The sequence below is a fragment of the Narcine bancroftii genome, chromosome 1 (genome assembly GCF_036971445.1).
Source record: "Narcine bancroftii isolate sNarBan1 chromosome 1, sNarBan1.hap1, whole genome shotgun sequence".
NCBI classification, from domain to species: domain Eukaryota; kingdom Metazoa; phylum Chordata; class Chondrichthyes; order Torpediniformes; family Narcinidae; genus Narcine; species Narcine bancroftii.
The window spans coordinates 435091053-435117176 of NC_091469.1; the positions used below are offsets into that span (position 1 = coordinate 435091053).

Sequence of the window (26124 nt, forward strand, 5' to 3'; positions counted from 1 at the left end):
CTTTGTCAAAGCTTTGGGGAGTGCCTGTAGAGACTTCACTAATGGATTGTTATTTTGAAAAGCAATAGATGAAAAAACTCGGAGGATGAGGTTCAGAGTGCAGTGTGGCTGAGTGCAGGTTGCCATTCTAAGAGGGTCGTGTGGTTTTGCAAGCAGATTTAGCCCCAGCAGCTGGGACTGGAACATGGTAAGCTTATGGAAAACCCCATTTTGAAGACAGGTTGTGAGTTCTTAGTTCAGCCTGGTTTTCAAAGCCCTTGTGGTCCATTACAAGAGGAGAGAACTGGCTGCCTAATGTTTTACTTGAAATAAGGGAAACAAAAAGGAACTCTGGTGACCTGAAAGAAAGAGATTATCATTTGGAAAACTCTGATGGGGCAAGTTCCTTTGGCAAGACATTGACATGGCTGATTAAAAAGGAATCGGTTTGTGTTCAGTGAACAACAAATCTCTCTCTGAAAACCAACAAGAACCCTCCTGAACGATAACCATTTACCTTTCAAGCAAGCAGTGAACTTGGAGGAACGAGAAGAGAGATTGGAAAGTAAATCAAAGAACTTTTCTAAACTTGCATATGCACTACGTACATGTGAGCTTAGAATTAGAAGGTGTTTAAGTAAGTTAATAGTAATAAGTTAAAGTTTGATCTTGTTTTCATATTTAAAGATAATTAAAAGCAACTTTTGGTGAATTTCTGTTGCTGCTGGGCTTTGGGGTCCTCTGGACTTGTAACACAATTTAAAAAAAAAACAACTTTCTTTATGTATAGAAACATAGAAGATAGGAGTAGGTCATTCGACCCTTCGAGCCTGCTCCGCCATTCAACGAGATCATGGCTGACCTTAAAGTTCAGTACCCCGTCCCCGCCTTCTCTCCGTAACCTTTAATACCCTTATACTGAAGAAATATAGGGTTATCACTTATTTTAGAATGTCAGTTTATGACCTCTGCATGATGTAGTTAGTTCCATTTTGACATATCTAGTGACTCAACTGGTGCAAAATGTGATAATTAGTACAATACTGTTTGATTTTTAATCAGTATTTTCAGGATTGAGCAGTTAATTCATTATTTTTTGGAACCATGCATTTGTCCCAAACATATTTGAAATTTGAAGCAGGCGCTTTGCTCAAAAGAATGATGTTTGGAGGGTATTTTTGAGGATGGGTGAGAGTTTGTCCTTGATATATTGAGAATTTTTACCTAACAACAAAGAAGGAACCGCAGTGTATTTCATATTTATTATAAGAGTACATACATGACATCAGATACAACCCTGAGATTCATTTCAGAATTTTCCACAAAAATAGCACATATTTCTGGAAAAGACTAAAGTAGCTGATGCACTGTCCCATTCTGATCCAGTTGAGGTTTGGCCTGTAAATCAAGGTATTGACTACACAGCTTTGGCTGTGGCCCAAGAACATGACCTTGAGACAAATGCTTATCGAACTGCAATCACAAACCTGCAATTGAAGGATGTCCATTTTGGAGTTGATGGCAAACTACTCTAAAATATCAACAGGACACCCATGCCCAGTAGTTCCGGCAACATGGAAACGTTGAGTATTCGACTGTGCAAGGTCTCTCACATCCATCAATTAGATCAACTGTTCGTATGGTTTCCGACAGGTTTGTGTGGCACGGTTTTAAAAAAGACATTACTCAAATGGTGAGATCCTGGATTGCCTGCCAGAAAGCAAAAGTTCAGCAGCATACTGAGGCACCACTACAGTCCTTCCCAACAGTTACTAGTTTTGCTCATGTCCACGTGGACATTGTTGGTCCACTTACTGTTTTAAGAGGATACCGTTATCTTTCTACAACAATAGACAGGTTTATGTGATGGCACGAGGCCTTGCCTATGATAGATGCTACTGCAGACACTTGTGCTTGGGTGTTCCTCATTTCCTTGATATCTCAATTTGGTTTACCGGCGCATGTTACTTCGGATACAGAACCACAATCTAATTCCTTGCTTGCTTGGTGCAACAATTCATCATACAAATACCTATCATCCCCAGGCTAATAGAATGGTGTAAAGATTTCATCGACATCTCCAGTCAGCTTTGATGGCTTAGTTAAACAGCCTGAACTTAGCTAATGAGCTGCCCTGGGTATTACTTGCCATTGGAACAACTCCAAAGGAGAACCTCCAAGCTTCATCTGCAAAGCTCCTGTATGGCGCACCGTTGGTGGTCCCAGGGGATTTCATCCCCAACTATTCCAACTCCAACAATAATCCTAAGGAATTGTTGACCAGGCTAAGGGAGACTGTAGGAAAATTGACCCCTATACCACCATCTTCGCATGGATTACACTCTTCCTTTGTTCCTGAAGACCTCAAAAACTGCAAATATGCCTTTGTCCGTAGGGGAACACTTGGTCAACCTTTGCAGTCGCCTCTCAAAGGACCTTTATAGGATACTCAGACAAACTAGGTCGATAAGTATTCTGGACTTTGGAGGGAAGGCACAGTCTTTCATTATTGACAGGCTTAAACCAGATTATATGGACAATTCTTCCCCACTGCAGCAGCCAACAGTCTGTCACAGAGATTGACCACCTAAAAGACAGACAAACCTTTCAGCTGGTTCTTTGGAAGGGCGAGCATGTAGCAGCGCCATGACAGCACTACAACTTCCATAAGGCATCGAACCAGTTATGTGATATTAGTGCGTGATGACAATGCGTGTCGGGCACATGATTCAAGTTTTTAAAAGGTTGCATGTGTTCTGAACAGTAAATTGGTTTGATTCGTTCTAAAAAAAAACACCTTGTTTGGTTATTTCATCATGTTCACTGTGATTCCAATGGCCACACCTGGCCAATAAACAGCATTCTGGCCCTCTTGCATTTTTCCACTTCATGGTGCCCCTCGTGCACCCTTTTGTCACAATGATTGAGGAATGACAATTCTGCCATGTCTGAGTAGAAGCCCATTGACAACATTCAGCTCAACTCTGATGTTGTAGTATGACTGAAATTCACCTCCAGGCCACTCTTCATTCAGATTCTACCTTCTGTAGAACTGTGTCCTTTTCTGTTTCAGTTGCGATCTGCTTGGATTTCATGTCCGATACAGGAAGAAATTCAGTGATCAGATTCACATCTGTCTCTGGTACTCTCATTTGAGTGCTTTACTCTGCATCATTTTCCTGGATAACATATCAGCTAACACAATAGGTTTCCCTAGTGTACACCCTCTTGACTAGGCTTAAATTTTCACATGCTTTCTCACCAAGCAGTGATTCATGTTCATCTGGGATGACTATGAACCTGAGATGGTACTCTTTATCTTTTACTTTCACCTTGAGTTTCCACATACCTTGTATGTCGAAGCTCTGTCCATTGTAGATTTTTAGCTGTGTGGGATTTGCATGGATGTATGGCTTTATCTTCATTGCCCTGATGTCGTTCTCATAGGTCAAATTAACCGTTGCCCCTGTGTCAAGCTTGAAAGGAATATATACTCCATTTGTATGCACTGACACAGTCCACATCCTACTTGACTCTGTTCACACTTGGCTGTTCATTGTCTGTTGGTTTATAATCTTCCTGCACAATCATACCAATAAAAAGTGTATCACTGAAGGCATTTTCTTTTATAGTGTGTAAAGTGTGCATGCTGTCATTTGTATTTTGTTTCCCTTTGGAAAAACATTGCTTTGCATAGTGATTATGCCCTTTTGTACTTATTTCAGGGGCATTGTTTTGGTTCCTGATCATTGAATCTTGCAATGATCCAAAATTGCATGAACTTGCTTTTAATTTCAAATCTGTTTGTTTAAAAAAAAGTATCAAAGCTCTCTCCCTGTAGCTGCATGCATGGATGAAACACTACCTCTTGAACTTTTCATTTTTCTCTGATGAACAGTGTTCAAACCTCTTAATAACCTTGTCGAACTTACCTTGCTCTTCTGCCTTGGCATAAACAAATGTAATGAACATGTTTAGTGCTTGAAATCCAGCCGTAGTAATTAGCATTGCAGTCTTCCATGCATCAGGTTTGCTATCGAGTCCAAGGGCTTGCAGGTGTAGTGTTAATCTTTGTTTCATCAACCTCCACTCATGGTTGACATTTCCAGTCCAATTGACAGCATCAGGAATCTTTACACTCCTCATTTTTCTGCTGCTATCAACTGATTTCCACTCCATACACTCCTGGTCTATCTTCTACTACTGGTACCATGTGATGTTTCTTTTATTGTAATAAAGAAACTTGTGTTCTTTTCACACAACCATACTTCATGAGTTATAGAACTCATGACTGTGTGGAGTCATCCATCTTGAATCCAACTGAACAGCCACCAACTAGTCTCCAACTCCCTCTAGTGGTCAGGAGTATCACTAGCACTCATCACTTCATGAGTGACATTGAGGAATCTAAATAAACTAATATCAAGGAGAGTAAGAAAAGAAAATTCTGGTTAGAATCTTACTTATTGTTAGTTCCAAAAAAAAAACAAAAATTGTTGATGAACTGTTAGGACAATTTGAAAAATAATTGAACCAATTGTAAATCAATTTTAGCTGTTCTTCGTTTTCAAGAATTGACTTCTTTTTAGTATCGGCACATTTACAAGGGAAAATACAAGTGGAATATAAAAGTAGGGTGATTTCAGATCATTCTCTGTTATATTTTACATGTGAAATTTCTGAGAAAATTCAAATAGCTTATCGGAGATTTAATACAATGTTGTTAAATAATATGGAATTTATTGATTTTTTTGAAAAAACATTAATTTTTTTGTAGGAAAATTCTAATTCTGTTTAAAGAACGTTTGTATTATGGGATGCTATGAAAGCCTATTTGAGAGGACAAATAATTAGTTATACTTCTAAAATAAAAAAGAATCGATTAAATCAGAGTCTTGAATTAGAGAAACAGATCGATGAGTTAGAAGAATTTCAGAAAGATGCTACTGAAGATCAGAAAAGAGTTATCTAGGCTGAAATTGAAATATAATACTTTGCAATCTTTTTTGAATGTGTGATTAATAGGACTAAACAACGGTATTACGAATGGGGAGAGAAAGCACATAAGGTATTGGCGTGGCAATTAAAGAAAGAGCAGGTATCTAGGACTATTAATAATACTGTTAGACGGAATTCTCTTATTACTATAAACCTCGTGAGATTAATGATAAATTTTATTCATTTTATGAAAAGTTATATACATCTGAAGGAAAACAGGAAACTGGATTGATTGATCTTTTTTTTAATCACAGTTTAATTTACCGATATTAGAGGATGGAGATATACAGGAGTTAGAAGAACCATTTACTGATTCAGAAATTAAAATGGCTATGCTGAAAATGCCGAATGGTAAATTGCCTGGTGATGATGGATTTTCGGTTGAATTTTATAAAAATTTTTATGATGATTTATCTACAGTGTTTGGGGATGTACAATGTGAATTACCTGAGTCTTGTTCTAGTGCTTTAATTACAGTAATTCCTAAAAAGGATAGAGATCCTTTGAAAGTATCTTCATATAGACCAATTTCATTGTTAAATGTAGATTATAAAATAATAGCTAAAGTATTAGCAAATAGATTGGCTAAATTTTTACCTAAGTTGATTCATATTGATCAAACAGGTTTTATAAAGAATAGATATGCTTCAGATAACATTTTGCGCGTGATTAGTTTGATAAATAGATTTCGACAATCTTTAGATCACCCTATGGTGATATCCTTAGATGCAGAAAAAGCATTTGATAGAGTTGAATAGAATTTTTTGTTTAATGTTTTGGAGAAATTTAAGTTTGGTCCTTCTTGGTTGGATTAGGGCTCTATATAGTAAACCGGTAGCTAGAGTATTGACGAATGGTTTGATTTCGGAATCTTTTAACTTAACTCGATCAACTCGTCGAGGTTGTCCTTTATCACCAGCTTTGTTTGCATTAGTGATTGAATCTTTAGCACAGTTGATAAGACAAAATACATAGATACAAAGTATGAAAGTTTTAGATGAGGAGTATAAAATTAATTTATTTGCTGATGATGTATTGGTGTATTTAATAAACCCAGCTCAGTCACTTTTGCATTTGAAGGAATGTTTAATACAATATGGATGTCTTTCTGGATATAAAGTTAATTGGGGAAAAAAGTGAAATATTACCAGTAAGTGAAGGAGATTATTCAGTTTATAAGAATATTATTAATTTGAAGTGGACTGATTGAATTAAATATCTGGGTATAATTTTGAATGTTAATTATCAATCTTTATATAAATTAAATTATGCTCCATTAATGAAAAAAATTAAAACTGATTTGATTAAATGGAAAGATTTACCTATTAATTTAATGGGAAGGATAAATACAATTAAGATTAATATATTTCTGTGTATACAATATTTGTTTCAATCTATTCCATATTTACTTGATAAAATTTTTTTCGAGATTTAAATAAAATGGTTAGGGAGTTTTTATGGAGGGGTAAATTTTCGAGAGTAGCTTTGAATAAATTAACTTGGAAATATGAGTTAGGGGGACTACGTTTACCACATTTTCAAAATTATTATGAGGCAGCCCAACTTACATTTAGTAGTTCATTGATGGATTTGGTACGGCCTCCTAGTTGGGCTAAAATTGAGATGGCAAGTATTTCTGAATTTGAAATACATCAATTTTTGTTTAGGTTGAATATAAATTTGTTACAACAATATAATGTGCCTATACTAAAACATTTAATGAAGTTATGGATAAAGAAAAATAAAATGACAGGCTCCAGGGGTAAATTATTGGCTTTGACTCCATTGTATAATAATCAACTTATTTTCTTTTTCAACACATAATCAAAGTTTATTACATTGGAGATTTAAAGGTGTGAAAAATTTGGGAGATTGTTTTAAAGAGGGTAAGTTTTTATCTTTTAATCAGATGAGGGAAGATTTTGGTATTGATAAGAATTCTTTATTTCTTTATTATCAAATTCGATCTTTGGTAAAATGTATGTTTGATTTTACCTAAAATGACTAAATTTGAGACTTTTCTTATGAAGGTACCAGAGAAGGGTTATATTTCATTTATGTATCAAATATTACAGGATGGTATGGATAAAAAGGATTGTGATAGATCTAAAATTAAATGGGAAGCGGATATTGGTTTTACTTTTTCTGAAGATGATTGGTCAGATATTTGTTATGTTCGTGTAACTAGATTGATAAATGCATGTTATGCAATTATTAATTACAATTTTTTACATCAATTATATTTGACACCTGAAAAATAAAAAAAAAAGCATGGTTTTAATGAATCAGATTTGTGTTTTGGATGTGATACAGTTGGAACTTTTTTTCATGCTGTTTGGTTATGTATACATATACAATTTTTTTGGAAGAAAATTCAATCGTTTTTAGAATACCTGTATAAGATTAAAATAGTTTTAGATCCAACAGTATTTTTATTGGGTAGTTTGCAACCTCTGAAAGGTTTGGGATTAGATAAATTCCAACTTGCTTTTGCATATTTAGCTTTATCCGTAGTGAAAAAATGTATTGCTAGTACGTGGAAAGATACAAATATAATAGATGGCATAATGAGATGAAATATTGTTTAATAATGGAAAAAATTACTTATGTTTCGCATGATCATTATAATTTTTAAATTAATAAGTGGCTGTTACACTCAGAATATTTACATTTCAATTTATATTGATTAGATTTTAATATGTATATTTAACTTTTTAAAATATTTTTTTTTTATGGCTCTCCTTAGGAGAGTTGGCTAAAGGGGGCGTTCTTTTCTTTATATATATATATATATATATATATTTAAAAAAAGTTCATGTTCATGTTTAATTGCTGTATATGTCATTATTTGTTTTTTGAACAAATAAATAAAATTTTAAAACATTTTAGCTGTTCTTTTTTTTGAGGAGTAAAATGTATGCTCTGTGTATTGGTTTATTTTATGATTCTACAACTGAAGCAGTCTAAATTCACTAGGGATTTTCAGTCGGGCATGTCATTATACAGATAGTTTCCTATCAGCAAGGTCACATTGGTTTGCTTTCACAGTTTATAATATGACCCATATAACTCTGTGCTGCACTACCCAAACAAAATGTTTTGTGTTGGAGTAATTGGTTCTTTGTTTATCTTTTTCTGGCACTGTGTGTTATCTTTATGGAGACTTTTGTGTGTCACAGTTAGATCCCCACCGTAAATTTAATGACCAATGACTCTGCAATAAATTTTGGTGATTTTTTTTTAATGTTATCGACATACATACTTGTCACAACAGGTCAACAGCAGACTCATCTTGCTGGCCCTTCCATTGATCACCTTGACCACAGAAACAAAAAAAAACTGCTCAGTGTTTAATACCATCATGCCTGGAAACTTATGATCAAGCTAAAGGACCTGAGAATCTCACCATTCCTCTGAAATTGGATCCTTGACTTTCTTGTCAGAAGACCCCAATTAGGGTGGAATGGTAATAACACCTCTTCCACGCTGACCAACGCAAGAGCTCCCAAGGCTGTATGTTTAGTCCCCTGCTCTATTTACACCCATGTTTGTACAGTCAAGTTCAGCTCCAACTCTATCTACAAGTTCACTGATAACGCCTCCATTGTTGGCTGAAATAACTGGAAATGAAACAAGATTCAAGGTTCCTGTCATTGTCATGTTAAAATACATTAAAAATATAACCTGCATGATATACTTCTCCCTGCTGTAAGGCAGGGTTGCCTTTGGTATTGCCTGGCACCCCTTATAATACAAGAGAAAGAGAAGCAAAGGAGAGTCCCTTCAGAGGCACTGAATGTCTGGATTCACCTCCAGAGCCTCTGTAGCACACAGAATCCTGTTCAATTCATTGCCAATCCAGGCTCGAGATCCAAACCTCTGACGTAATCAGAAAGCCTTCAGCACCCAAGGCCCTTTGAGAGCCCTTTTGCTCTTAATATACCTGTAGAAACTCTTAGGGATTTCCTTCATATTTTTGCCATCACAACCTCATGTCTTTTAGTCTTCCTGATTTCTTTCTTGAGGCTTTTCTTGCATTTTTTTTTAATATATGCCTCAAGTACTCCTTTTGCTCCATGTTGCCTATACCTGCTAAGCACCTCTTTCATCTTTAGAACCAGATCCCCAATAGCTCTCAAAAACCAAGGTTCCTTATGTCTCCATTGGATCCATGCTTGCAAGTGTCATTTCTTTAACTTTATCACATCCTACAAGGATAGAAAGATCGTCCATCTACAGGCCCCAGAACCTGCAGTCAGGAATTCCCAACTAAAGGCTCCACCAACCGAAAGCACATGCACAACCCAGACTCCATCAACATCCATAAGAGTTCATGTAACCATGGATGCCTTTCAAATGATGGTGCTACCTCCAACCACAACTCCAGCCTTGAACTCCAGGCCGGATCCCCATGTGCTACCATCCCCATCCCCCTTCCCGCCCACCCCCACATCGCCAGTCGACAATCCCATTTCCCTCAGATCCCATCATCAGCTCCTGGACCCTACGGTGTTCCATCTATCTTTCACTCACCCCAACCCTCCCCTCTCCACTAACACTAGCAATCCCCCTCCTCCTCTAATCCCAGCGCTCATCTGTGCCAGGTCTTCACCTTCCCTCTGACCTTCTACTCTCCAAGACAGAGGGCCCTTAGTAAGGGCCTCAACTTTGTTCTATGCCCACATATCAACGCTTACGGTACTCCTTCAACAAGGACTCCCCACCGATGACCCCTTCTCCTGTACTGAACCTCCTCTCCTCTTCATGGACATCCAGCCCTGGTCTCCTGCCAGCTCTGGACCTCTTCATTGCTAATTGCTGACAGGACATTGAATGTCTCGACTTCACCACACCTTGTTCCAATTCCAGCCTCACCCCTTTTGAATGTTCTGTTGTCCACTCTCTTTCACACCAATCCTGACCTTACCATTAAACTCTCTGGTAAGAGTGGGGTGGTGGTAGTATGGCATACTGACCTCTACCTGCCGAGGCACAGCAACAACTCCTCTTATCTACCCCTCTGACTTGACACCACTAAGGAGCACCAAGCCATTGTCTCCTGCACTATCACCAACCTTAACAGCTCTTGGAATCTCCCATTTACTGCACTAAGCTTATAGTTCCCACACACTGCACCTCCCATTTTTAACTCTTACCTTAGATCTACAAACCTGCCTGACTAGGCAGGCCCATTGTTTCAGCCTGTTTCTAATTTCTGCATACCTTAACACTGTTTTATATCCACCCCCCCCCCCCCACCCCCCCCCCCCCCCCGTTCAATCCCTTCCCACCTATGTTCGTGACACTTCCCATTCTCTGTATCTTTTCAATTATTTCAAGTTCCCTGGCCCCCACCATCCCCCACGAGGAGGGTCTCAAAGCCCTCGGCTTCTTAGATTCCAGACCTAACCAGTTCCCCTCCACCACCACACTTCTCTGTCAGGTGGAATTGGTCCTTGCCCTCAATAATTTCTCTTTGGGCTCCACCCACTAAAGGCCATATGGGTCTCAGCTGTATTTGCCTTTAAGTTGGCTATATGGAGCAGTCCATGTTCCATGCCTTACAGGCATCTGCCCCTGTCTTTTCCTTCTTTACATTGATGACTGAATTGGTGCTACTTCCTGCATCCATGCTGAGTTTGTTGACTTCATCAAATTTGCCTCCAGCTTTCACTCTGCCCTCAAATTTACCTGGTCCATTTCTGACACCTCACTCTTCTTCCTTGATCTCTCAGTCTCCATCTCTGGAGACTGCTTAGCTACTGATATCTACTATAAGCCCACAGACTCTCACATTTATCTGGACATCTTCTCCCCACTTGCAAAAATGTCATCCCTTTCTCTAATTCCTCCATCTCTGCTGCATCTGCTCTCAGAATGAGGCTTTTCATTCCAGGATGAAGGAATTGTCTTCCTTTTACAAAGAAATGGGCTTCCTTTCCTCCACCATCAACTCTGCCCTCACATGCATCTCCCATATTTAACACAATTCTGCTCTCATCTTCCTGCCACCCCACTAGGGATAGAGTTCCCCTTGTCTACGTCTGCCATCCCACCAGCCTCCATGCCCAACATATAATTCTCCGTAATTTCCACCATCTCCACATCTTTCGCCATCTCCAGTGAGATCCCACCACCAACCACATCTTTCCCTCCCCACCACTTCCTGCTTTTTGCAGAGACCGATCCCTACACGACCCCCTTGTCCATTAATTCCCCCCCCCCCTGCAAAATCACTTCCCACTAATCTCCCTCCTGGCATTTATCCTTGTAAGTGGAGCAAGTGCTACACCTGCCCTTACGCTTCCTCCCCCACCACCATTCTTGGCCCCAGACAGTCCTTCCAGGTGAGATGACACTTCACCTGTGAATCTGCTGGTTTGGTATACTGCGTCTGGTGCTCCCAATGTGGCCTTCTGTACATTGGAGAGACCTGACGCAGACTGGGACATTGTTTTGTTGAGTACCTACATCTGAGGAAGCAGAATCTCCTAGAGGCCACACATTTCAATTCTAAATCCCTTTCCCAGTCTAATATGTCCATCTATGGCCTCCTCTTCTGTCGAGATCTTGGTAGCCTCCAACCTGATGGCGTGAACATTGATTTCTCCAACTTCTGTTAACTTTCCACCCCCTTTCATTTTTTCCCCCATCTCACCCCATCCTCCCTCTCCTTTTCCCCTCAATTTCTCCCCACCTATTCTCCATATACATCCTAACCTCCCCTCCCCCTTCATTCTCCTAGGCACTCCATGCATTCCTTCCTATTCTGCCTATCACAGATCTCTTTCCTCCCCCCCCATTCTCTCCCTCTAGCCCATCACTAGTCTCCCCCTTCCCCCACCCCCTTTTTCAATCTCTGAACATTCCTTTCTTTCACCAGTCTTTACGAAGGGTCCCAACTTGAAACGTTGACTTACTACTTCTACTAGATGCTGCCTGGCCTGCTGTGGTCTTGCAGAGTTTGTGTATTTTCATTTCGTTTATTCCAGCGTCTGCAGATTGTTTTGTTTGTGTCTTCCCTATGCCTGCTATCTTTGCCTTTAATTCTGACAGGAACATATAAACTCTCTAAATTTCACCTTTGAAGGTCTTTTACTTATCTTCCAAATCCTTGCTTGAAAACAATTTATCCCAATCCATGCATTCTAGATCCTTTCTCATTTCCTCAAAATTGGCCTTTCTCCAGATTTATCCTCCATAATTGAAACTAATGTCATTATAATCACTGGACCCAAAATGTTTCCCAACACATACTTCTGTCTTCTGTTCTGTCTCGTTCCCTGATAGGAGATCCAATATTCCACTCTCTAGTTGGTACCTCTATATATTGATTTAGAAAACTTTCCTAAACAAACTCCAAGCAATCCAGCCCTTTTACAGTATAAGATCAGGAATGTGCACTTTAATCACATGTGAATTGTTTGATTACAAATTGAAGACTGGAGCACATGGACAAATATGTGAAAAAAAGTCTTTGTCCCAATCATGAAGAAAGCACACTCTTCGGATGAGATTTGGCATGTCAAATCTCCAGAAAACCTATAGGTGCCCTAGTGGAAAGTATACGAATTGGTTACATCACAGCATAGTTTGGAAATTCAAGTGCCCAGGAAAACTGAAAAGGTAGCAAATACAGCCAGGCTCTGACCTCCTTTCCAATGCAGAGATATCTGCATTGCACTGCCTTAAGAAGGCAGTCAACTTCATAAAGGACCCTTATCAACCTGGTCACTGCCACCTTCAGGCAGATTGAAGAGAAGCTTGAAAACTTGCATCTGTCAGATCAAGAACAGTTTCTTTCCAACAGTTCGATATTTGAACCTCCCTTGGGGGGGGGGTGGGGAATGGAAAAAAATTGGTGGTGCTGCTGTAAAGGTGCGCTACCGCTTGTGCATATCCTGGGAGAACAGGGAGCAGATACACAATGCTTCCTCATAGGCACCTACTGCCCAGCCCTACCAACGGCTCCATACAGGCTTTAAATGGCCTGTAAAGGAGTTGACGGTAGTTTTTTAATTTTGTGGCCATGAGTTCTGGGCCCAAGACAGCAATGTTGGCAGTGGTCTTGAAGGGTTGTAAACTCCGGGGAAGCAGAGAACTGGCACAGGGCACCAGAGAGCTAGAAGAACATACTGGCACCAGGAAGGGTCTGGTATTCCAAGGAAGACCTCCACTGCTGATGACAGAAGAATTCTCATCCTAATGAAGAGAAATCCCCAAACGTATGTCTAACAGATCAGCAACACTTGAAAAGGCAGATGTGGATATGTCAATGACTACTGCCTGCAGAAGACTTCATGAATAGAAATGCAGAGACTACACTACATGAAATAAACCATGAAAACGGTGGTATTCTTTGGATCTTGGGCAGTTCCTTTACACTTCCAGACTTTGCTTCTTGCTATCACTCTGATACAGATTACTCTTGGTTTCATCTTTCCACAAGGCATTTTTCCAGAATTCTGCAGGCTCTTTTAAATACTTCTTGGCAAACTGTAATCTGGCCATCCTTTCTGTGGCTCACTAGTGGTTTGCATCTTGCTTCTATATTTCTTTCAGTGTTCATTGACATATTCACACCTTCTTCCCGAGAGTGTTTCTGATCTGTCAGAGATGCGTTTGGAGATTTTTCTTGGTTATGATGAGAATTCTTCTGTCATCAGCAGTGGAGATCTTCCTTGGAAAACCAGTTCATTTGTGATTATTGAACTCCCCAAAACTTTCTTTGTTCTTCATGATGATCCGAACTGTTGATATTGGTCATCCTAAGGTGTGGGTGATATCTCTTACTGTTTTATTCTTGTTTTTCAGCCTCCTAATGGCTTTTTGACTTTCATTGACAAAACTGGTCCTCATGTTGAAAAATGGCAATTTCAGACTCCAAATGTGATCAAAAGCTTAGAAGCAAGCCTACCTCTCTTATACCTGAACCAGTGAAGCAATTAAACATTCCAGAGTACTCACAAACACCTATGAATACAAATGTCCCAAACTTTATGGTGACCTGAAGTGAAGGGACTATGTATAAAAATAAATGCTGTAATTTCTACATGGTCAAACCAAAATGTATATAAATAACTGAATAAAATCTGGAATGTGTACTTTACTTGTAAATTTGGACATATAGCACAGTAGCAAGCCATTTCTGCCCACGAGTCCATGCTGCCCAATTTACACCCAATTAACCTACAACCCCAGTATGTTTCAAACAGTGGGAGGAAACCAGAGCCCCTGGGGAAAACCCACGCAGACACTGGGACAACGTGTAAACTCATTACAGACATGATGGGATTCAAACCATAGTCCTGATCGTTGGTGCTGTAACAGCATTACACTAACCAATACGCCAATTGTACTGCCCCAGTTAATTACATGTGAATTGATTACAAATTAAAACTGGAGCACAGTCACAAATAAAGGGGAAAAAATGTGTCTTATTATAAACCATAAATATTCTGCAGCCATTTGCAATGCCTGAGAATTTCCATTCTCTAAGTTATTGGAGTGATTTAAACCTAATGTTTTCAACATTTTAATTGATGTGCAGTGTGCATATTTAGAACACACTAATGTCACCATGAAGAAAGCATGTCAGCGCCTCTACTTCCACAGGAATTTGCGGAGATTTGGTATGACATCGAAAACCTAGGCAAACCTCTATAGATGAGTCATGGAAAGTGTGCTAATTGGCTACATCACGGCCTGGTATGGTGGAAAGCCCTGCAAAAGTACAGCCCAGTATATCACAGCCAAAACTCTCCCCACCATTGAGAAAATTTACATGGAACGCTGCTGTAGGAGAGGAGCAACAATAATCAAGGACCACAGGTCATCAGGAAAGAGATATAGGTGCCACAAGACTCATACCACCAGGTTCAGGAACATTTGCTACCCCTGCACCATCAGACTCCTAAGTAACAAACTCAATCAGAGACTTATTTAAGGACTCACTTTGCATTGTTACGAGCCCAGAGGACCCCAAAACCCAGCAGCAATAGATATGCCTGATAAATGGTTACTTAAACAAAAGTTGCTTTTAATTATCTTTAAACATGAAAACAGAATCACATTTTAACTTCTCACTATTGACTTAACTAACCTAACTTAACCCCCTTCTAATTCTAAGTGCACATGTATGTAATGTATAAGTTCAGAAAAGTTATTTGATTCACAGTCCAGTCTCACTTCTCATTTCCAACAAGTTCACTAGTTGAAGGCAATTGTTATACTGTGCACAGAATTTAACATTCACGAATCTTCACCAGGCTCTGGTGCTTGAAAGATAAATGGCTACTGCTCAGGAAGGTTATTGTCAGTTTTCAGAGAGAGATTTGTTGTTCACTGGACATCCACAACTGATTCCTTTTTAATCAACCACATCATAGTCTTGCCAAGAAACTTGCCCTCAGGGTTTTCCAGATGATAACCTCTTTCTTTCAGGTCACAACAAAGTTCCTTTTCATTTCACTTATTTCAAGTGAAACATTGGACAGCCAGTCCTCTCCTCTTGCATGAACCACAAGGGCTTTGACCAGGCTGAACTAAGCCCTCATAACCTGTCTTCCAAATGAGGTTTTTCCACAAGCTTGCCAGCTTGTCCTGTTCCAGTTCCAGTTGCTGCTGCTGACTGTAAAACTGCAGAACTGATATATCTCTCTCTCTCTCTCTCTCTTTCTCTCTCTCTCTCTCTCTCTCTCTCTCTCTCTCAGAGAAAACCTGTTTGACTCTCTGCTTGCAAAACCACATGACCCTTCTAGAATAGTAAGCTCCACCCCAGATAGCCTGCCGCTCCGAGTTCTTCATCTGTTGCATTTTTGAAAACAATTTATTAGTAAAGTCTCTTGGGCACTCTTCAAAGCTTTTACAAAGGCTCTTGGCGCCAGCCCGTCTAGCATTAGCAGAGCTCCAGTATTTTTTTTAATATATTGTTTTAAAGTGTTTGTATGTGACCTTTTTCTTTGGCTTGGCTTCACGGACAAAGAATTATGGAGGGGTAAAGTCCACGTCAGCTGCAGGCTCGTTTGTGGCTGACAAGTCCGATGCGGGACAGGCAGACACGGTTGCAGCGGTTGCAAGGGAAAATTGGTGGGTTGGGGTTGGGTATTGGGTTTTTCCTCCTTTGTCTTTTGTCAGTGAGGTGGGCTCTGCGATCTTCAAAAGAGGTTGCTGCCCGCTGAACTGTGAGGCGCCAAGATGCACGGTTTGAGGCAATATCAGCCCACTGGTGGTGGTCAATGTGGCAGGCACCAAGAGATTTCTTTAGGCAGTCCTTGTACCTCTTCTTTGGTGCACCTCTGTCTCAGTGGCCAGTGGAGAGCTCGCCATATAACACTATCTTGGGAAGGCGATGGTCCTCTATTCTGGAGACGTGACCTACCCAGCGCAGTTTGATCTTCAGCAGCGTGGATTCAATGCTGTCGGCCTCTGCCATCTCGAGTACTTCGATGTTGGAGATGAAATCGCTCCAATGAATGTTGAGGATGGAGCGGAGACAACGCTGGTGGAAGCGTTCTAGGAGCCGTAGGTGATGCCGGTAGAGGACCCATGATTTGGAGCCGAACAGGAGTGTGGGTATGACAACGGCTCTGTATACGCTTATCTTTGTGAGGTTTTTAAGTTGGTTGTTCTTCCAGACTCTTTTGTGTAGTCTTCCAAAGGCGCTATTTGCCTTGGCGAGTCTGTTTTCTATCTCGTTGTCGATCCTTGCATCCGATGAAATGGTGCAGCTGAGATAGGTAAACTGGTTGACCGTTTTGAGTTTTGTGTGCCCAATGGAGATGTGGGGGGGGCTGGCTGATGGAGGACCTCAGTTTTCTTCAGGCTGACTTCCAGGCCAAACATTTTGGCAATTTCCGCAAAACAGTACGCCAAGCGCTGAAGAGCTGGCTCTGAATGGGCAACTAAAGCGGCATCGTCTGCAAAGAGTAGTTCACGGACAAGTTGCTCTTGTGTCTTGGTGTGAGCTTGCAGGCGCCTCAGATTGAAGAGACTGCCATCCGTGCGGTACCGGTTGTAAACAGCGTCTTCATTGTTGAGGTCTTTCATGGCTTGTTTCAGCATCAAGCTGAAGAAGATTGAAAAGAGGGTTGGTGCAAGAACGCAGCCTTGCTTCACGCCATTGTTAATGGAGGAGGGTTCAGAGAGCTCATTGCTGTATCTGACCCGACCTTGTTGGTTTTCCTGCAGTTGGATAACCATGTTGAGGAATTTTGGGGGGCACCCGAGGCGCTCTAGTATTTGCCAAAGCCCTTTCCTACTCACGGTGTCAAAGGCTTTGGTGAGGTCAACAAAGGTGATGTAGAGTCCTTTATTTTGTTCTCTGCACTTTTTTTGGAGCTGTCTGAGGGCAAAGACCATGTCAGTAGTTCCTCTGTTTGCGCGAAAGCCGCACTTTGATTCTGGGAGAACATTCTCGGCGACACTAGGTATTATTCTATTTAGGAGAATCCTAGCGAAGATTTTGCTTGCAATGGAGAGCAGCGTGATTCCCCTGTAGTTTGAGCAATCTGATTTCTTGCCTTTGTGTGTGACCTACACTAAAAAAAACTGCCCCAATTTATCTCCCAAAAACATATCTATATACAATACAAACATAACATAATCTGTCACAGCATATTATTTATTATCATTTTTTTTGTATTTACACAATTTGTTTACATTTCTGTTTTGTTGTATCTTTTTCTTGAGTACAGTTTACACTATGAAAAAATAAAAATTCTGCATGGCACACGGGAAAAAGAATCTTATGGTTATAAAGTGATGTCAGTATGTACTCTGGCAACAAATCTAAACTTTGAACATTGTATTGTCCAAAATTGCAACCTAAACCAGATCAGAATGGGATTATATGGCTGGTCAATATACTGAGTAAGAGAAACCAACTCATTCACAAATTGTAAATGATGATGATGAGTTTATTGTCGTACACACAAGTGTAACTTCTTGCTGTGTAACTTCTTTGTTGGGGGAGAAAACTTCTAATAATGTACATTAAATTGCAATACAGAAAGAGATGATATAAAAGAAAACATTTGCAGTTGTAGTGCAAGGGGGAAGAAAAGAAACATTTTAATAGAACTACGGTATCTACAAAATCTGCTTTTATGGATCACCATATCCAAGATCCTTACGAGATCGAGATTGAAAATTGCTCGTAGAACTGTCAAAATGTTGGTCATGGCAAATTTGAGCAGATAGTTCCCAATGGATGAGGTACTTCAATTAATTGAGGGAGAGAGGTAGATTTTATTTTTTTGAAAGCAAGTATTTAAATGTTTCATATTAGTGATGCTAAGAGGGCATCTTAAATTTCCTTGAAAGGAGGGATGTTCATGACTTCGAGGAGTTGAGCAAAGTTTTCATGCTCCTTTTTAATTTTGCATTCTTGAGAAAATTATGTTAGCATCTAACCTGTCATTGTCAAGAATTTTGCATTTTTCATAAGGTTACCTTTTGTTATTCTGTTTCAATGTGCATGGACTAATCTTACTCCATCTCCCCTCTTCTAAACTATCATGACAAACTACACTCTGAATTCAAAGACAAGTATTGAGTATTAGACCAAAACTGGGCACTGCATTGCAAGTATGGACTTGTCAAACTGCTGCACCTATTGGTCATTGGTCTTCTCAACCTTTTTGTTTTGAGTGAAAAGTTCAATTTCCTTATAATGAGATGCATCTTGTGCTAATATATTAGGTTCCTTGCTGCCACAGAAGCCTGAAGGACCTAGTCTCCACAACTTCAGACATGTGACTTCTACAGTGAAGCAAGATGCAACCTGGTTGTGTGTTGCTTCCGCCATTTCATTTCTCCTGAAAACACATTTACTTGTGCTATTTGATCAACTTAGTTTTGGAAGCTCTTACAACTTTTCATATATTTTTAATTTATTCCTATATTTTTCAATTTTCAATCTTGGCTCCTAAAGCTCACACAAAATCATATCCTGTATTTTGTTTTAAACTATCTTTTAACTATTTTGGTTTACCACAGGTAATCTTTTCTCCTAGGCAATATGTTTTTCAATAGATTGTTTATAGAGTTAAATAGCATGGAAACAGTCCTTTGGCTCCACTCATCAATGCCAACCAAGATGCCTGTCTGAGTAAGTCCCATTGCCTCAGTTTGGCCCATATCTCTTTTAAACCTTCCCCGACCACATAATTATCCATATGTCTGCCACTTCTTTTGACTGCTTATTCCATGTAAACACCACCCTCTTGGAGAAAACCTACTGCTCCAGTCCACTTTAAATACTTTACCTGGCACCTTAAGCCTATGCTCTTTTGTATTAGACTTCCCTGCCATGGGGGAAAAAAGTCTGTGACCTTCCATCTTGTCTATTCCTCTTATAATTTCATAAAACTCTGCTTTCTTTGCTCTAAGGAAAACTGTCCCAGCTGTTGAAGACTCTCCTTGCAACTCAACTCCTCCAGTCTGACAAGATCTTTGTGATTCTTTTCTGCACTTTCTCCACTCTAATGACTATCTTCCTCATCAGAACTGCACAAAATACTCCACTGCATTCTCACCAATGTACTGAACAGCTGTAACACGAAGTCTCAACTCTTCTACTCATTGGCATGCCATACACCACCTTCACCACTATGTATATCTGAATTGTCAAAGTTTTGAAAATTGACAATTTTTTATTTAAATATTTCTATTGTTTCCGGGGAAGCTGCTTGTTCTATCTTCCCAACCTATCTTGAGCATGAGAGGCCAATTAACAGTGTGTTTGGCCTTGTCCACTTTGATGCCAGTTTTTGTGACCCCCACCCCCCCCAAAAAAAAACAATTTTGTAGTCAGTCATGATGTTATCACTTTTTCCTAAATATTTTTTATAAAGACCAGTTCTGAATCAACTTTGTCTACCCTTTTTTCCTAATGACTGTGATGGCCTTGCAGGAAATGGAAAGTTATTTTCAATTCACTTTTATGCATGAGCTCAAATTGTAAAACTAGAGATTGAGGATCTAGAAAGTATCAACTTGCAAGTAACTACAAAATGCTTCCTGAATATAGATAATTGTTCCACAGATTTTTGTGTTTTACTTTTAGATATTGTTCCATTATGTCACTCCATCATCCTTCCTGTAGATTTAATGACAATTATATGCAATATTCTTGCACACAATTATGTTTTGGTATCAATGATTTGTGTTTGTATGACATTAATTATCTGTTGCCATTTCAAGGCAGTATTGATATGAAATGAAAAATTATGTTTGGACAGGTACCAAAAGTTAGTTTAAAGTTTCAGGATTATTTTGCAGGAAATGAAGATCAAGATTGTACATAAATAGTTTTCAAGTGTTGTTAAAATTTGGAATTAGAATTGTTAGGATTACTGTTTTCTTTAAAGAATTAGAAAATGAATTCCAATATTTTGTCTGTATCATAGAATAAAGCAAAATGGCAAGCACTCAGACGGTCGCTGGTTTGAATGGAATCACACCTATCCAACAAATGATCGCATCATGTTCTGGTGCATTTATGACTTCAGTAATCGGTATGATCTTGTCCTTTTTCAATGGAGAATCTTTGTATAAACATTTGCAATGTGGCATGTATCTAAATTTATTTGTAATTAAACTGTATAGGCTGACATGTGTTCTGGGACAATAGTACCAATGATTAGATAGGCTGGGACTCATCTGGAATATAGGAGATTGAGGGGTGAGCTTTGTAGAAATGTATAACATCCTTTTTTTCCAGGGTCGACAATACCAGAGGACATCTGTTTAAGGTGAGTGGAGAAAAGTTTAGGGAAGATGTTAGAGGTTTTATTTTAAAGTGTTGGATGCCTAGAATGCATGGCTGAAGGTAATACATTAGGAAGATTCAAAAGACTTAGCTAGGCACATACATGTCTTTTTTTTAAAATAAAAGAGGGTTATGGATGTGAGCTCGGGAAGGTGGAATAGTTTATATGGTGAACCACAATCAATAACTCATGAGGCAGGAGTTATGCAAATAAAATAAGATTTTCTTAGCAAGTCCTTGGCAGTGTTAGCCATGTATGAGGCTAGTCCCAATCTGAGCTGAGAGCAGTGGACAGGAACGCTTGTATACAAGCAGGGGGCTACTTTCCCTGAGTCAGCCGATAGTGCTGGTCCTCCATACAAGCTAGCAGCAAGCAACTACATTCTACATGCAAGCATGCAATACCAAGGATCACCACACTCACCTTCCCTTTAAAAAAAAACAAAAGCCAGCTCTGACAAACTGGTAAAATAATGGCCTAAAGGCTAAATTAAGAGTACAGATGGAGTATGAGTAGTTACAATATAGGTTGATTCTGTCCGATGGCTTGATGTGACATGTGGACTGTCTCAGCTCTTGCGGTGGTGAGATTTGAGTTGGAGACTCTTGTGGTGGTGATACCTGAGTTGAAGGTCCAATGGTCGATGTCGTAGAGGGTGGTGAAAATGATGGCATCGTGGGTGGATGTTTGCCGCTGTTATTTGTAGGGGTAAGTTTAGATTCTTGTGGAAGAAAATGGACTGGCGGATTGAAGAGCCCTTTAGTTGGGTCAACAATTGTTCATCCCCGTGACCACAGGAGTCGGGCAGTTGGGTACCATGCAGTGGTTGGGCTGAGTGTTTGAGGTGGTGGAGATTGGGGTGAAGGTGGAGACTCTGGTGCCCCAGCTGGTGCAAGGTATTGGACAGGCGTGGTGTCCTCCTTCCTGTCTGGGAAAATGACAAAGGCATAATGTGGGTTATCATGAAGGATCTGATTTGCAAATTCTCACATGACACTTAAGTAGCATGGTTCCAGGGGTTGTGAGCCAGCTAGGCATAGTTGCTCCAGTAGTCCATTTCCTTGGGAAAGAAAACATACATTTGTGAGGCGTCACATTGGTGGCTGTGCAAAGGAGAGAGCAGATGGAATGTAGCACGGTGGGGAGAAGTTCCTGCCAGCGGGAGACAGGGAGGCGTTTAGTTTTAAGAGCAAGGAGTATGGCCTTCCAGATTGTGGAGTTCTCTTTCTATATTTGTCCGTTACCTTGTGGGTTGTAACTAGTGGTACGGCTGCTGGCATGCCTTTAGCCAGTAGGTACTGACGGAGCTTGTCACCCATGAAGGAGGATCCCCTGTCACTGTGTATGTATTCTGGATAACCAAAGAGGTGATTGAGGCACTTGATCACTGTAGTGGAGGATGTCTTTGCAGGGAATTGCAAAAGGGAAACAGGAGAATTCATTGATAATGTCACCATTGGTGGAAGGTAGGAGCCCTTTGAAGTAGATACTGAGGCGTTCGAAGGGATAGGTGGATTCGATGCGGTTGATGCATGGTGGTCAGTAAAACTAGTTTGCATTCTGTGCAGATTTAGTAATTGCAAGTGACTGTGCAAACCTCATCAACAGAGTAAGGAAGGTTGCATAATTTCACAAGGTGGTAGAGCCTCGATATCCCAGGGTGGCATAATTGATTGTGTAATGTTTGGAGCTGAGTGAAATTTAGAGGGTTCATTGAGTTTGCCCGGGTGGTACAGAATGACGGTGGATAGTTCCAATTTCCAGCGGATTATTTTGTCATTTTTAATTTTGCTAAGAGCCTGGTTGTTCAACATGAAGGCCACTGATCATTGGTCAGAACTGTCTACTTGCTAGATAATGTCACCTGTGTCTTATAGCTTCGACAATTACCTGAGCCTCTTTCTCAATTGACTGGTGTCGTATTTCAGGGCCATGCAAGGTGCAGGGGAAGAGAGGGACTTTGCTCCCAGTGCCCTAGCCATACAGAAACAGATGGCCAATATTATATTACTGGTTGGTGCATGCAGCATTGGTTGCTACACTTCTGCGCAACAGTGACAATGTTCGCAATGTACTTCAAGAGTTTTAAAGTACTTTAAGGCAACCTAAAGTTGTGAACAGTGTTAAAGATCAGATCTTGCTGGCATAGAATTGCTGTCCATTGCTATACACATCTGGTTTGGATGCAGAGGGTCTATCTTACTGGTCACAAGCACCTTGGAAATTGCCACCAACAGCAGGGCCTTCATTGGCATCCTGAAGAAATCCTACCTCAGAAACTCACAGGGTGACCTTGCAGCTGCCAAAACTGTGTGATCCCAGCTTTGCCAGTATGTCATAGCTTTAACAGTTTTAACACTTTTGACATCTTTTAAAATCTAATTTAAACATCTTTAAGATACAAATGTAAAAGAATCAACAAAATAGCCCATATCTAAATGGTTTTTTTTAATACTTTTTTCCTATAACCCTGTGAGAAAAGTATTTTAAATACTTTTTTTTCCCATAGCCTGGTTATGCTTGACATAGGATCATTGTGCAAGTTGTGAACTGATTTTTGTTTTACCTTGAGGAATTACAGCAACATTAAGCTTCATCAATCAGCTCTGGTAGTGACTTACTTGGTCAAATACATAGGTTGGTATTATTCAGTATGTTTAGGACTTTTATGCTTATCTCTTATATAAAAGTCCTGAGCATGTTGCCACGTAAACAGTCAAATCTTGGCAATTCAGTTTGAAGTTGCCAGCATGCATCAGAAAAATGTGCCTCTATAGATTGTTACTTGTCACCCCTTTTTTCCTGGGTGACAGTTTAAGGTGAGTGGAGGAAAGTTTAGGGGAGATGTCGGGTAAGTTTTTCTTACAGAGAGTGGTGGATGCCTGGAATGCATTGCTGGAGGTGTGGTAGAGGTTGGTACAATAGAGACATTTCAAATAACTTAGTTAGGACATGGATGTTTTAAAAAAGAGTTACAGGCATGAGGTAGGGAAGAATTAGATTATTATGCAGTAGGTTTATATCAGATGGCACAACATCGTAAGCCATAGGGCCTGCACTGTGCCGTGATGTTCTATGTCCTTATAAATGCAATTATTTATTTCAACATTTTTTCATTGTCCTTTCACTTTATGTTGCTCTCCAGCTGGCATTATAGACAATGTGTGGCTGCTGTGAAACAACTTTTGTATTGCTATCTTCAATATTTAAGCAATTGTTTTTAATGTCCTAATATGGGCCAGTTAGTAGAGGTGCTTCCTCAAAGGGTACAATTTACTTCCACATCCAAATGATGTGCAGGTTGGGAGATTAATTGGCTGCTGTATAAGTTATCCCCAGATTTTAGGTGAGAGATGGCATCTTGGGTCATTTGATGGGAATATGGGGAGAATAATGTGTGAAAGTTAGAGAATGGGATTGCTCGGTGAGCCAGTATAGACTAGTCCTCAATGAGCTGAAGTAGTCTGTGTCATAAGGGAATATGGTATCATAATGTATTAAGTAGATAATTGTATTGTGCCGGCAGAATTTACTGCCAAATAATTACCGGTAATTGAATTTAGCTGGAGTTTCCATTGCTTTATTTAAATTACATCTAAAAATGGACCTTTACATTTTGTAATATTGTCCTTGATATTAATTAACAGGCCAGAGGTTTGATTTTTTTTTCCCCCAGTTACTCCATTTGATGTTGTGAAAATAAGACTGCAAGCACAGAGGACTCCATTTTATAAAGGTAACCACTAAAATAACTAAAATGGAAATGTTGCTTCAAACAAATCAATGTACTATAGCAAAAAGGTAAACTGCTGGAAGAACTCAGCAGTTCACCTTTTTCCTTTTTTTTCTACTTGAGTAACATAATTTTGTCATAACCTAGAATGTCTGTAACCAAAGTACTGCAGAAGGTAGCTGAAAGTTTGAATGTGTATGCTGCTGAGATTTTAATTTGCCTCTCTAAGTGCAAACATTTCTTCAGAATGTTATTGGAGTTTACAATCTCTTGTATTTTTCTTATTGTCTAGCACATAAATAGTTGTGCATGTGTTTATTTTAATCCTGATTTAAATTATTTCAAAATCTAGGGAAATGCTTTCTGTACTGCAATGGCCTGATGGACCATTTATGTGTCTGCGAGAATGGAAATGCCAGTGCTTGGTATAAAGCTCCTGGACAATTTAGAGGAACAATGGTAAGCATCTGGTTTGCCTTTTGGAATTTGCTTTTGAAATTGATTTGTATATTTGTTAAGATTTGCTGATTCATATTTCATGATTACACAGAAGGCCATGCCAGCTCCCTGGAGAGAAATTCCATTAGTCCCATTCAAATTGTCTCTATTTTCCACTACCCTGCTTCTTGCTCTCTTTCACATCAACTTCCCTGTTTTTTTTGCTTTTAAATCTGCACTAAGGGTTTTCATCTACTAGTGGTTCTTTGATATGTGGGAGGAAATAGGAAAACCAAGGAGAGCGCGAATTTTGCATAGCCAGCAACTGAAGTCAGGATCAAATTTGGTCCTTGGATCTTTGAAGTGGCAGCACTATTTACTGCCAGTCATTATAATGTTCAATGCAACTTGAAAGATTTGCAGTTTTATATGAATTTTGTTGATGCTCACCACTGCTTGTGTCCCTGGGAATCACTTTGTTGAAATCTCCAAATATGTACGGCAAACAACTAATCTGCATCTTCTCAAAACAGCACTCAATGGTCAATGCTGTTTGTCTCAAAGAAGTTTCTCATTGATCTGCTGACCATTGATGCACCCATCAATACACTGCCTTGAGACCTTTGCCACCAGGAATGGCAGAAGCAGTGCTATCATTGAAAAGCAATCAAAGCTTTCTTCAAAATTTCACACTATTAACAAATGGGAGCACACTTATTTGTCTGGCATATTTGGATTGTTCTGGAATTTCGTGTCCAATCTTATTGGACTTCAGTTCAAGCCCATCATCCATGTAATTCAATAAACATTGGAAACATTATCAATATGAAAATGCATTAAGTAGAATACGTCATTTTATTTTACTTTACGCACCTAACCAAATAATGTGACATTGTAAAAGCGTCAGAAAATATTTTAAAGCTTCAAATTTTATTGAAAGGCATTTTATGTGGTCTTGGACAAGATATCAATCCACTCAATGAGAGCATGTGAAATGCAGGTAATGTATAGATATGGGCTTTCACACAGAAAGCAAAGAGTGGGATAAACTAGTCATTCTCCATTTGCCAGGCTCTAGTTAGTAGTGCACTGCAGGAATCAAGTTTATTATATGACTACATATGTGAGCAGACAAAACAGCATTTTTCAGACCATGGTGCATACATGTAGACACATTGTACATTTTTTGTACAACACATAATA

General features: G+C 39.5%; 1 protein-coding gene across 2 annotated transcripts in view; it reads left to right on the plus strand.

Moving 5' to 3' along the window:
* The window catches only part of LOC138751687 (mitochondrial glutathione transporter SLC25A40-like), a 70430-nt gene that overhangs the window by 1752 nt on the left and 42554 nt on the right, over nt 1–26124 (plus strand). For both annotated transcript variants that reach the window (XM_069914287.1, XM_069914288.1), the window contains exons 2-4: nt 20388–20495; nt 24427–24486; nt 24836–24942. In XM_069914287.1, coding sequence (XP_069770388.1) covers nt 20399–20495; nt 24427–24486; nt 24836–24942 — 264 coding nt within the window. In that variant the 5' untranslated portion in view covers nt 20388–20398. The remainder of the gene's footprint in view (nt 1–20387; nt 20496–24426; nt 24487–24835; nt 24943–26124) is intronic.